Source organism: Hylobates moloch, unplaced genomic scaffold (assembly GCF_009828535.3).
Source record: "Hylobates moloch isolate HMO894 unplaced genomic scaffold, HMol_V3 SCAFFOLD_14, whole genome shotgun sequence".
NCBI lineage: Eukaryota > Metazoa > Chordata > Mammalia > Primates > Hylobatidae > Hylobates > Hylobates moloch.
Window position 1 is genome coordinate 81,491,837 of NW_026652289.1, and position 13,362 is coordinate 81,505,198.

The 13,362-nt window shown below is 40.3% G+C and overlaps 1 protein-coding gene across 6 annotated transcripts in view; it reads left to right on the plus strand.

Annotated features, from left to right (window-relative positions):
• FMN1 (formin 1) overlaps nt 1–12,301 on the plus strand; it is a 434,114-nt gene extending 421,813 nt beyond the window's left edge. For 4 of the 6 annotated variants that reach the window (XM_058428057.1, XM_058428060.1, XM_032174663.3 and 1 more), the window contains 2 exons: nt 846–930; nt 3,423–12,266. In XM_058428057.1, coding sequence (XP_058284040.1) covers nt 846–930; nt 3,423–3,467 — 130 coding nt within the window. In that variant the 3' untranslated portion in view covers nt 3,468–12,266. Of the gene's footprint in view, nt 1–845; nt 931–3,422 lie in introns of all 6 variants that reach the window. The other 2 variants (XM_058428056.1, XM_032174664.3) reach the window with 1 other exon arrangement.
• Nucleotides 12,302–13,362: the final 1,061 nt, after the last annotated feature.

A 13,362-nucleotide genomic window follows, 5' to 3' on the forward strand; every position in this document is an offset into this window, starting at 1 on the left:
GAATGGGAAAAAAGATAACCTACAGAATGAAAAATATATATATATTTATGTATTTTTTTCCCATTCCATAGGTTATCTTTTTTCCCATTCTGTAGGTTATCACATCTTAATTGATGTGAATTGGTGAATTTTAATATTTGTAGTTTCATATTTCCTCAGAACTTCATTCTTCAAAATCATCTCATTATCTGTTAAGTGGATCACAAGCCAGATAACAATGAAGTAAATAATGCTCTGTGCACATAGTATTCCATCCATCAGAAACTACCACATTGTTCACAAAAACAGGCTTCAACTCGTGAAGAAAATTAACTTTTGATAAAGCAGAGAAGCCTTCACACCTAATTAGGGTTTGAATTTAATAACAAAAAGCACTGAAAAAACATTTCAGTATTTTCTTTTTTTTTTTTTTTTTTTTTTTTTTTTTGAGACGGAGTCTTTCTCTGTCCCCCAGGCTGGAGTGCACTGGCGCGATCTCGGCTCACTGCAAGCTCCACCTCTCGGGTTCACGCCATTCTCCTGCCCCAGCCTCCCGAGTAGCTGGGATTACAGGCGCCCGCCACCACGCCCAGCTAATTTTTTGTATTTTTAGTAGAGACGGGGTTTCACCGTGTTAGCCAGGATGGTCTCGATCTCCTGACCTCGTGATCCGCCTGCCTCGGCCTCCCAAAGTGCTGGGATTACAGGCTTGAGCCACCGCGCCCGGCAGTATTTTCAAATTGCTGATGGATTAATTCAAAAGCATTTGGGTTTATGTTTAACCTGCCTTAACTCTTTTCTTCTTTCCTTTTCCCTCTTCCTTTCTTTTCCCTCTTTCCCCTGTCTTTTCCCTATTTCTATTTCAGATTGAAAATGGCTCAGGAATCAGTCAGCAAGTTGACCTCAGAGAAGAAAGTGGAGACAAAGAAAATCAATCCCACTGCTAGCCTGGTGAGATATATTTTTCAACATAACCTAACGATTGTCATGAAAATTGAGGTGCACCCAGGAAGGGCTAAAGCTCAGAGATGAAACGTAGTATCCAGATTCCCAGTTCCCATCCCAGAGTAGCATATGGTTAAAAAAAAAAAAAAAAAAAAAGTATGTGTGGGTGGAGGTACAAAACATAGCTTTATATGTTTTTCCTGTAAACTCAACATAGGTCATTTCTGATAAACCAAATTTAGTCACTTGCCATTTCACATCCTTCTACACCCTACCCGCAATACAGTCACCCTTATCTCAAAGTATCTTTTTCTCAAAATGTTTAAATATATTCATTCTCTTCAGTTCCTTTTCCCCATTAAAGAAAGAGGCAGGGATTCTCCTATTTTGATAGTTGGGAAATTTGAAGTGCAGAAAGATACAGCCTACCCAGGGTCACTTGGCAAGTGGATAACAAAAACCAGGACCAGATTCTGGGTCTCCTGACATCTCTCCCTGTTCTGGAAACCAGCAGTCTCCCCAGTCTTCCTAGATTTGAGATTGCGTTGTCCTCCAAAGTCCAGTTTTCAATAGAGATCACAATGAATCTCCACCTAGGTGTTACACACAATAGTCAGAATAGCTACATGGTTAGGATCCCAGGATGTTGAGAATGAAATGGCTGGGTTCAGATCACAGCTCTGCCACTTAAATAGTTGTAAAACCTTAGTGAAGTTACTTTGTTTCTTTCTCTTCCATGAAAAGAACATATTACTTTTCCTTTGGGGTTATTTTGAGAAAACTGAGAAAAGACATGTAAAATGCCTAACACATAATAAGAGCTCGATAAATATTAGTTGTTTTTCTTGTTGCTGTGCATTTCAGCTGCTGTGGTTGACTCTGCAATGGGGAATGGCAATGAGTGGGAAGTGGAAGTATCACCCTCCTCTCTCGGATTTTTCAAACTCTGCCCTCTCTGGGCCCTGATGTCCCACAACTACTTACTTTATCCTTTTAGATTATTATATTAATACCTTTTTGCTGAATGCTTCAAATCCTTTGAAAATCTAAGTGAAATCTAAGTTGTAAAGTGAGATTATTTCTGTTGACTGACCATAATGTTTCTCCCAGCAACCCCATGAGCAGCTAAATGAACGTTGCATGAGGTTGATGAATGAGAAATGGCGAAGTCCGGGCTATACGGCTTGGTCGGGTGAAGCCATGGTTAAGCACATGCCCCTACCTGACTGGGCATGTCCTCTGTGCCTGTTTGATGGTGTATTTATGACATTCGTTTGTATGATTTTCAGTGGCAGCTGGCTGAACCCTGATTTTTATCTTCCTCCTTCATGAGCCTCTCCCTCTTCCTCCAGACCTTTTATTTGGGCCTCTGTCCAGACTTTTACAGCCAAGCCTGTTCCCCCAAGGCAGAGAGAATGGGGTCAGCCAGGTAGACAAAAGGGAAACTGGGTTTACGACCTCCCCTGTGAGCAAGCTCCCAATTGTGAACCTGGGCTTGTGGGGGCTGCTTATTTTATTGTCTCTGTGGGTGGGTGGGTGGGTGGGTGGAAATTAGAGAAGAGCTTGTAAACTGATTCCTGATTCAATTTCACAAGTTAGGGATGGGGTCCAAATATAGGATGGGTATCGAAAAATCATCAACTTAATTTTATGTCTAGGCCAATTTAGTAATTCAGTGCAACATCATATCTCATAGCTCATAAGCAGCTAAGGATCCATTCTCAAAGGCTTCTCTCTGCATCTGCTCATTCCAAAAGAATATACTTCTCTCTTTTCCATTTTAGCCTTCTATTTGTCCTCCTCCCAGAGCAAGCACACCATCCTTACCGTACTCGTATATTTACTTCCCTAGTGTCACAGATACCATGAGGGTCTGTGTTTCTGTGTAGTGTGCTCCTGTTTATTTTTACATCTTCCCAGCAGATGTCCATGTCCTTCCCTTTAGAAGGCAATCCCTGAGGAGGAAGCTGAGAGAATGAAGAGCATAACATCCATGGCAAATCGGGAACCTCTGCCATTCTGCAGAGACTGAATCTGGTCATCTCCCATTTTGCATGGCTTTTGTTGAGTTCTGCCAAGTTGATCATTGGAAACAGTAATTTTTTTTTTTCATATCTTCTTGAGCATTCTCTAATTCCATCAATGGGCCAAAGGTAGGGACGGAAGGGGTCCTTGAGTAACACGACAAAGTTAGGGTCTTTGTCACAAAAGAAGAGAACAGAAAAGACCACCCTGGCATGGTAAAGGCCCATGTTTTAGGTGGATGTAGTTGGTAGATTGGCTGGTTATTGATTTGTTGTTTGTTTTCTGGGGAGTAAGGGTGGTAGATAGGGAGGGGCAGATAACTAAGAGCTTAGGGAAAGCAGTAGAGGTACTTTCATTTCTAGGCCATTTGGCACAATTCTGGAAGCTCAGCATTCTAGACCAAAATTTGAGAAATGTATGAAAACTTGAGAAAGATGAAAGAAATGATACATTCATTTTTTTTTCCTTAACAGAAAGAAAGACTGCGTCAGAAGGAAGCCAGTGTGACCACTAACTAAGATGAAGACACATGGAAATGATGGCACTGGAGATGGAGGACCTTGCACGCATACTCTTTGTGACCACAGGGTTGCAAGACGTTCTTGAAAGATGTGTCACTAAATGTTTGTTTTGCTCATCTCTTTCTGAGGTCATCTGCAGAGAGTGCCCCATGCCTTCTTTAAGAAGTCCCTCATTAAGCCACAGGAACAATGGAAAACTGTTTAAGGGAACATTGCAGAAATATTTGATGACTGTTTCTTGTCGAAGCCCAAAGTCCTCTTTGTTCTAAGACCAGAAGAAATAACAAAATGTTTCCCAAATTTTTTTAAAAGCTGAGATTTCCAGCTTTATAACCAAAGCTTGATACATGTCACATTGTCACAGAAGAGAGAAAGGATCATTGAGGACGGTTGCCTCGGGAGAGTTCAAGTCTTCGTCGTTACACACTGCTGTTTTGATTATTGGTCTTAGTTTTGATTCTGTTGCAGCAAAATCCACAGCATCTTTCTCTCAATAATGTTGCAGCTCACCAAAGCTATTCTTGAAGAGGTCCAAGAACACATATTTTCCAGACTAGAAAAATGACTTTTTGTTGTTATGGTTTACGTACTGAAAAGGAGAAAAAACAGAATCATAACTGGGTGGAGAGAGGGAGACAAATAGCCATAAACTTCATCCTGGAGAACTAGTTACCATGCAAGAAGTTGACATCAGTTGTTAAGTGAGGCCCATTCTTGTTTTTACATCAGTCCTTTGTGGTTTTCCGGGCCAGCAGAGATTCTGCACCCCAACTCCCAGGAGAAACTAATACCTGAGCAAGCACAGCCTTGAGGTCAGAGAACCTGCTTGGACAAGAGACCCAGCAGCGGAGCACCTTTTACATTTTGGACCGTTCATGAATGGGCAATGTTGTGTTGACATGCAGTCGAGTTCTACGTAATGTGCTGTGACTGTGCAGCTGGACCCCCCCCACACATACACCCCCATCCCCAGGAGGCAGTTTCCAGACAGGAGAGCAAATGCAACTCACAGCCCCCGCTCATGACCTTGGCTGATAGGCATGTGAAGTAGGGTGAAGCAGGACTCTTTAATGTCAAAAAACTGAAGGGCAGAAAAAAGGTTCCTTACATCAAAATGAAAAGAAAGTAATTACATTAATAGAAAACTTCCAAGTGGAATATTGTTCATAGGCAGCTCTTTCTGACCCTGGCTCTTAAGTCACATAAGGAAACCACCTTTGACCTCTCTGACACTTTTGTCTTTAAGCCACCTCTCGGAATTTATCTTCTGAGGGGTGAAGAAAGAGGACTGGAGATGAATTGAGAATATGATCAAAGACTCATTTTTAGGCCTTGAAGAGGCCGAGCTTTCTCCAGTTGGTGGAGGACAGTCCAGAGCTGAGCAGGAATCTTAAATTCCTTCCTGATCCAGCCACCACATGTGGCCTGCCCCTTGCCCCAGCATCTTTCCAGAACCCTTGGACTTGCCAGGTGCCTGAGCATCTTCCCAGGATATGCCTGCCAGCCAGCAGCCCCTCAGGAATGCTTCTATAATAGATCCAGTAATGAAAGCAGCACCATATCCTAATCTAATGTCAGCTTCGGGAATGAAGACTGCGGTCAGGATCAAATCAAGTCACAGAAGCCATATTCATGCAGGTGCTAACTGCCTTTTCTACTGGTGCAACTGAAAGGAATATGGTAACATGGTTGGATTTTTAAAATTCAAAATGAAGGAATGAGACAAGCAAAATAGAAAAGCTGAGAAGGGACATGCATGACTAAAAAGGCTTGAAGTTGCTTGTGAGCAAGAAGCTTTTTATGCTGCTTTCTTACATAGTTTCTCTTCATTTTCACTTAACTCTGAAGACAACCAAAAGAACGGATCAATTAAAAACTAATTCCACTTATAACCATCATATGCTCCTTCTAGTGTTACCATGCACAAGAAAAGTGCCAGTTTTACCCATGCCATAGAAATCAGCTCTTTTGAGTTCTGTGGGGCCAGCAGAAGTCTAAATCCTCATAGGCTTGATGGTGAGAGCAGCGGGAGGTTTGAGGTGGAGTCACTGCAGTCCATTTGGGTCTCTAAGCAGGATGCTCACGAGAAATCAGTGAAGGTAAGAAGGGCTGCCACTGTGGCCACGTAACCCTTCAGGAACCAGTGCTGAAGAGTAATGAGTGAAAACACTTAATTTGAGAGTTAGACAAATGCAGCCCACTTTGGATTTCATCCTAGTGAACAGACTAAAACTTTGCAGTAAAATACCTATTTCTACAAAGCAAGGTTTGCCTGCCTCGGTTGGGGAAACCTAGTGGTTTTGTCACACTAGTCGATGTATGATGTTAGTGTTGTAAGACACCATGGCAGAATCTTCATTATTCTCACCTATTCTGAACCCTGCGTCATATATCTGGGATGCCCCCTCCCAAGCCCACCAATGTACCATGATGCTGACACAGCCTTCTTTTTTAACTCAAATTGATGCTCAGTAAAGGTCAATGACAATTTGTTCAAGGAATTTCATCTAAAATAATCTGGAGGCCTTGAAAATGATCCCTCTAAAATAATGTTGAGCTTGTGTTCAGTGCAGCAGGAGGATCTGAACTTTTCTTGGAGAGGAGGTTATCAGGATGCCATTTGGCAGCTTGAGCACATCCAGCCAGCAGGCTTTAAGTGGCTGTTCTAAGCATAGCCCTCCCTGAACTGGAAAGGAGAGTAAGCAATGTTGCTCTGCTGCATCTAACCAGACACTCACACCTGACTTAGTAGTAACTCTAAGAACCCTTAACTTACAAACAACTTTGTCTCCTCCTAGACAAAATTCATTAAATCTGAGGACACCGTTTGACAGTAGTTCAGATTCTTGCATGAGCAATTGACAATAAGCATCAGAGCACACAATATCATAAGTTACATAAATTACACAAAGTATATCATAAATTACACTACAGACATATTAGGTAAAAAGCATCAGGCCCAGGCGAGGCACGGTGGCTCACGCCTGTAATCCCAGCACTTTGGGAGGCCGAGGCAGGTGGATCATGAGGTCAGGAGATCGAGACCATCCTGGCTAACATGGGGAAACCCCGTCTCTACTAAAAATACAAAAAATTAGCCTGGCGTGGTGGCGGGAGCCTGTAGCCCCAGCTACTCAGGAGGCTGAGGCAGGAGAATGGTGTGAACCTGGGGGGCGGAGCTTGCAATGAGCCGAGATCGCGCCACTGCACTCCAGCCTGGGCGACAGTGAGACTGTTTCAAAAAAAAAAAAAAGCATCAGGCCCGTGAAGTATCAAACACCAGGTTAGGAGGTGTGCTGTATGGTTTTTACCTCAAGAAGTGGCAGCTTATTGGGGAAAAAGAAAAGAAAAAGTGTGGCCAAGCAGAAGTGGATGTTTATGATGACGGTGGGGGCCCAGAGGTCATAGGTCGATGGCCCTACTGCCCAACAACAGTTGCCTTTTGAATCCTTATGTTGATGATGGTGTCTTTCTACACACTCACTGCAACTACTCAGGAATTATGGAGAAAGATTTTCGAAAATCTGAGAAGTGGAATAAGGAAGCCCAGTGGAGCTATTAACACTTTTAAATGTTCTAGCCAAAACAAGTTGCCAGTATGGTTGAGGAATTGAGTATCAGATGGCATGCAGTCTCCCCTCCCCTCCCCTATCAAGGACAGTAGAAGCTGCAAACCTCTTCTCAGCCTCCTTCAGGCACCTCCTGTTTTCATAAGCACCATAAAGAATGGTGTTTCCTAAATGAAAAGTTCAGATACTGCTGGTAAAGAAACTGGAAAAACTGAAGGAAGGAATAAAATACGTTGGTAGTATTAACACCTCCAATAAGATAAGTCATTGGTGCGGTTTTTCTAAGGGCCACAGTGAGATGTAGAAGAAGAAATATGTATATTTTGGGCAAAGATTTGCCTATTGGCCTGGGATTGCACATTTTCTCTATGCTGTTTGCAACAGAGAAATTTTCATTTTAATGATACTCTTCCTTTCTTGAAAGTTATATGTCCTCATTTCTATTTCTGCTTCTCCCTTGGCCAGTGTCATTGATGCAGATCATTGCATACAACAGCAGAGCAAACTGCACCAAGTCAGTGTGTGAAGGGGAATTAGCAATGCACACTTGCAGGCTCTTTTTCCAGGAACCAGGCTGTAACATTGACGGCGGAACCTTTTCATTCCCTGACATACTAAATTGGTCAATTTTGTAGTACTCACCTCCATCCACAAAAACAACAAAGATAAAATCAATTTGGAGCCTCATATGACAAAAAGGAAGAAGTCCAAAAATATATAGCCTTCCCCCCTCCCACATATCTGATCCAAATATTAAATATCTGATTTTATAAAATAGTTTAAATTGTCTTTTTAAATTGCTAACAAGAAGCATCAGTTATATTTGAGCTTCATTTTTCTTTTATCCTGTCTGTTCTAATAAAAACAAAAATGGCCAAAAGGTGGAGAGTAAAGAAAAAGCTTCCATTTTTTAAAATTTGTTTTGTATTAGTTATTTTACCTTTAGGGACCCTACAACAGAAGAGAGTGGAGAGAATAAAGAAGTGAACTTTCATTCATGTCTGCTACTTTGTCCTCATAAAGAAATCTGCAACACAGATGAAACCAGTCTGTGTGGCCAAGCTGATAGGATTTGAAAAGAGTGGATAATTTTTAGCCTTTCCAAAATGCAAATAACTTGTTGGATATATTTCCATTTTCCAGCTATAGAGAGAATCCAGCTGCCTGGAAACCATTACTAGTATAGAAGTGGCTTAAAGAAAAGCACCTTCAAATACTCGACTCAGCAGATCTTTCTTCTTTAGACTTACATAATGATATGCATATCTCCATTAGCAATTGAATCCAGGCATAACCAGGCTCAGTTACACAGCTTGTCTGTGACTAGCCTATTTTGTGTCATTTCTGCACACCCGTCCGCTGTTGACACCTTATTAGAGGCACTGCATTTTGGTTTCACAATTCTTCATCTCCCTTCCCAAGGAATGGGCAATCTACCAAACTTCCAGATCAATGCTTTGTTGGGAAGTGGTGAATTTAAGAGAGTTTTAACACGTCAAATTTGAAGCCAATTCAGTATCCTTATTTGTTCCAAGACTCTTAACCAGTACTGTGATATAAAGTTAGCATTTGGGAAACTTCTGTAGTTAACAACTTGGAAACGTGAAGATATTAAAATGGCAACTGGCCAACTCTGTCTCTTAAGCCACTATGCAATTTCTACCAATGGAGAGATTAGGGAAGCAAATTAAGCGTCATTCGGTAGGTCTGCTGTCTGGTGGAACTTACGGAACTTATTTCCTCCTCTATCCCCAGCCCTTCTCCTAACTACTCGGGTGATAACCAGGGGCATAGAAGACCTTTTCTCTCTTACCCTTCTCTTCTATGATAGGGTGGTGTTCTTCAGTCAAGAGCTCACGTGAACACCAGACTTTATATTACATCTCTGAAGTTCTTGATGTGGGGAAGATTGACTTTTATTCCATTTTTATATGAAGGCGTTAGATATAGCCATGAATTTATTTTTCTACATTCCCTCTAAGCTTATGTAATTTTCTGTTTTTAAATCTTCTCTTAAATATATTGAGAATCTCTAGTCTCTCCCTTTCTAAAGGCTGATCCAACTACACTTGTGGGCTATTTTTCCAAGCTTTGTGTGAAACTTGATAACATTGGGCCAGCAAAATCAAAGGAGACTATAGTTTCAGGCAGAAAATCACGTCCAAAGAATTTGGCATGGATTGAACAACCTCTACCACACTATAGCTGTCACATAGGCTGAACATTTTCCTAAATTCTACCTGTGCAGACACTGAGGGGCTTTCTGTCTTTGAAACTATGGGAACGTCTTAAATGAATATGAGTATTTCTCTCCATGTATAGTATGAGCTGCCAATGCATTATCTTAGTACATCAAGAAGGAAATCAGATTTCAGGCACACATTAGCAATGGTTTGTTAACGTCCTTGGCAAACGTGTACCTACTTTCCTTCATTGTTCTCTTCAGGGGCTTTCTTCCACTTTCCTCTCATGAAACAAATGTGTTTTTGACTGTTCAACTGGGTTCACTTTCCAGATCTGTCTTTCCCAAATGAAAGGTTAGTCCCATAGACCACTGGCTATTCAGGGAAATTACTCTCTACCTCCCCATGACATGGATGATAAGTGTTCAGGGATGAACACTCTGGGAACTCTTAGCATGGATTTTGAATTCCAGATTTCTTTATAGGAGATGTATAAAAAGGAGTTTATAGCATACAAAAATTATACTGCTCTTCCCAGTAAGGGACTAAAAGGACATTTGAAATCTCTACATTTTAGATGTTTTTGTGAATTATAAATACCTTCTTTTTCCTCGCTTCATGCTAACTTGTCTCTAGATAAAATCTTATTTCTTCATACATTGGGCCACAAGGCATGAAGAAGGTAGCTCAGCCCCACTAAGACTGTTCTGCATAATCTTTGGCAGGCTTCCATTTCCATTGAAAACAAATCCGTGAGTGAGAGGGAAAGTCTAGTATCAATTCTTCTGTTTGCTCGCAATGACACAAATAGGTTTTGGGGATCTACCTAAGGGATAGGTCTACTCCAAAATTATTAATTTTATAATTGTGCAATTCTATAATTTCCCAAGGCATAAGTAATATGACCCTACTGTCAGCTAGATGTCTAATCTTCAAAGAGAGTATGCATTAATAAAAAGGACTTCCCTTTAAAGAACCAATCTAAAATACTAAAAAGGCAGAAACTTTTAAAATTAGAAATTGGATAATTTTTAAGAATCTTTAGAGAAAACATTGATTTATCATAGTCTTTTTCTTTCATTGAGTTTTCATTTAGACTAGCATGGCAAGCAGGGTGGCCTTGGAGTTTGATTTAGGGGATGGTGCTTTGGCCTGGAAAATAAGCAGTGGCCTGCATGCCTAGAACCTAAGTGAAGGCAGTCAGCATCCTAGTATGAATCAGACCTAGCAGAAATGTAAATTATTTCAAGTACTTCAGGGTTTAGTTTTCTTAGTGACACCCTGGACCCTGGATGCTGCTTTCTAAAGTGCACCTGATCCATGCAGTTTTATGTCTTCATATAACTGGTATCTTGTGAGGTTGCAAGCAATGGGATGAGCAAGAAAAAAAGGACGCATGGAGGAGAAAAATTTGAACGAGGCTAGTGCAATGTTTTGCTGATAGATTACATTGTTAGGGAGCTGGTGATTTTTGCCTTGGTTGTATCATGGACAGCTTTTCCGTGGAAATTCAAGGCATCTGTATTAGGCAAATGTGAGTGCCCATGATCTTGTATTGGTCAGTGCCAGACAATGTACTGGGAAAGCAGGTACCCCAGTGAAACTGGTCTGTGCTTGGTTTAACAGCTCCAGCAATTTCAGATCCATGGGGTTGCTTGTCCACAGACCTTGTTTACTCCATGCCTGTTCAAAAGTCATTTGACTTCTAGCTTTGTTTCACTTTCTCCTTTCAGTACTTCTGTTTCCGCGTCCTTTTCCTTCATATTCCATGGCTATTTTTTTCCTACTTTACAGTTTCCCCCAGACCCAGATTTTTTCACCTCTCTGCATCATAGACAACTGAGTATCTCCCTTGGCCCCTCCTCCATCCCCTCACACCCTGTGCTCCATTCCTCAGCCGTTTGGACAGGGAGCCCCGCTGTCACCAAGGAGCCCATGTGAGAGACACTGCTGTGACTGCCTCTTGTTAATGTCAGCATCACCTCATCACTTAAGCAAAAAGGAAAATCCATAAAAGAGATGGAAAATACGTCTCTTTTTATTTTACTTTATTTTAAGAAGGTTGGGCGGGGTGGAGGGGGGTGTTATTCTAGGCCTTCTCAATTTCTCATAGATTTTACCTTAAACTAATTAAGGCCATTCTCTTGATAAATTTGTACATCAGAGCGGGTCACCAGCTATAATGCAGAAGGCCAAATTTTTGAATCTCAAGTAACTTTCTGTGCTGCTGGACAAATTGACTTAATTCTGTGCAGGCAAACACTTTGAATCATAAGGATTTTTATTGCCACTCCATTCTTAACTACTACTCATGATTCCAACATCTATCCCTGTTCTGAATCAGGATGTTGACACTTTTTGGTTATTTTCAGATGAACAGTAACTGCTGCACTCTTGAAAGTACTTAAAAGTGTAAGCATGTCCTAAATAGCCATTTAACCTGGTAAAACATAGGCTTTTCTGTTTAAATATTAGACCAATCTGTAGATACAATCTGAAAGGATTTTAGGCAGTAATGAAGACAGTTGGGGAAAGGAGAACGCCCTTTAAAGACATGAAACCTTACATGCTCTTGGATATTTTTAAGCATAATAAGCTCATTGGATTCAGGTATTTTTCCCTTTGCATTTTTAAAAATATGTATTTCTGATTTGTTTGCATATTTAATTTTGTCAAAGCTGAGAAATGCTCGTGAGTTGAATTTATAAATGTCATTTGCAACCAAATGAAGTATTTATTTTTAAAAAGAAAGGGTGAAGGAACCAACACTGATTTGTACATAGTAAAAATATGTGTGTATTATATATATATATATATTTTTTTTTTCCTACTTGACAGTACTTGGTCAGCATATCAAGTGTATTTTTGTACATAATATATATTGATTAGAAAAATGTCAATTGTCTATTCAAAAAATTCTGTCTCTGTGATAGATTATATTTATCCTAATCTGTTGATACCTCTGTTAATTTGTTTTAAGAGATAGAATTATTTTTTTGGAATTTACAGAGAATTGCATTCATGGCTTTCAATTGTGAATATGCTAAGGGTATTTTAATAAATCTTGGTTTCATGTCCATCCGGTGTGCAATGCAGATTTGTTTTCAGGAGGTATGTAAAGCAATATGCCAGTAGTACTGTAATGTGGAGAATACCAGTCATTTTTAACTTGCTTTACCACTCAGGTACACTATTCTGAGCTGCAAGAGCTGAGTCTGAGGAAGTCTATCGTTGGTATTTCCTTTTTTCTCCCATTTCTACCCTATCAACTGTGGGCAACTTGGCCAGGCATTCAAGGCTAACAACCAACAGACAAAACCAGCCAGGCATTGTCTCAACAAGGCTTACCCAAAAGCAACACTTCCTGAATATACATTGCCCAAGGGACGGGGCACAAATAGATTGGTGACTTCAGGCTATGGGTTGAAAATAATAAACTGGAGAAACAGAATAGAAACATAATTGTATGGATTCTCCTGCTAAGCACAAGGTACACATTCTTTCCAAGGAATAATATGAAGCATGCAGGTATTTTATAAACATAAAACCAAAACACTTTAAGCAAAACACTCTTCTATTTAAATACAAATGTAATTGTGTTCTTTAGTTAATTCATTTCTTTTGGTGTTCCTGAATGCCATACACTCTTAGAGTTCTAGATATTTGCTGCAATATACCCTATTATATATAGCAATGTTTAGTGAACATACATAGTTATTATCTAGGAAGACATTTCACCACTACAAAATCATCTAAATCATAGTCAATGAGCTGCAAAAATCTTTGGACATTGGAGAAAATCTCTCAGTAAAACTCCTGAAGTTCAAGGGAATTGCTAAAAATCACACTTACTGTTGGTGAACACTACAAGACTAGAACCCAGATTTCTTGACGTTAAGGCCAAAGCCCTTCCAACTGATGGATTCATTCATCAAATTAGACCGCTCTTTCCTTCAAAATACTCTTATCATGGAGAAATATTCTAGAACTATTCTTTGAAAAGAAGAATCCAAAGGCTAACATTTTTGAGAAACATTATTAGGTTTGTGTTCTGAATTACATCTATGTAAGAGTAGTGGCCTGGGTGTCATAAGGACCTAGGAAAAAATACCGGCACACCATAGGAAGAATCTCATGTCT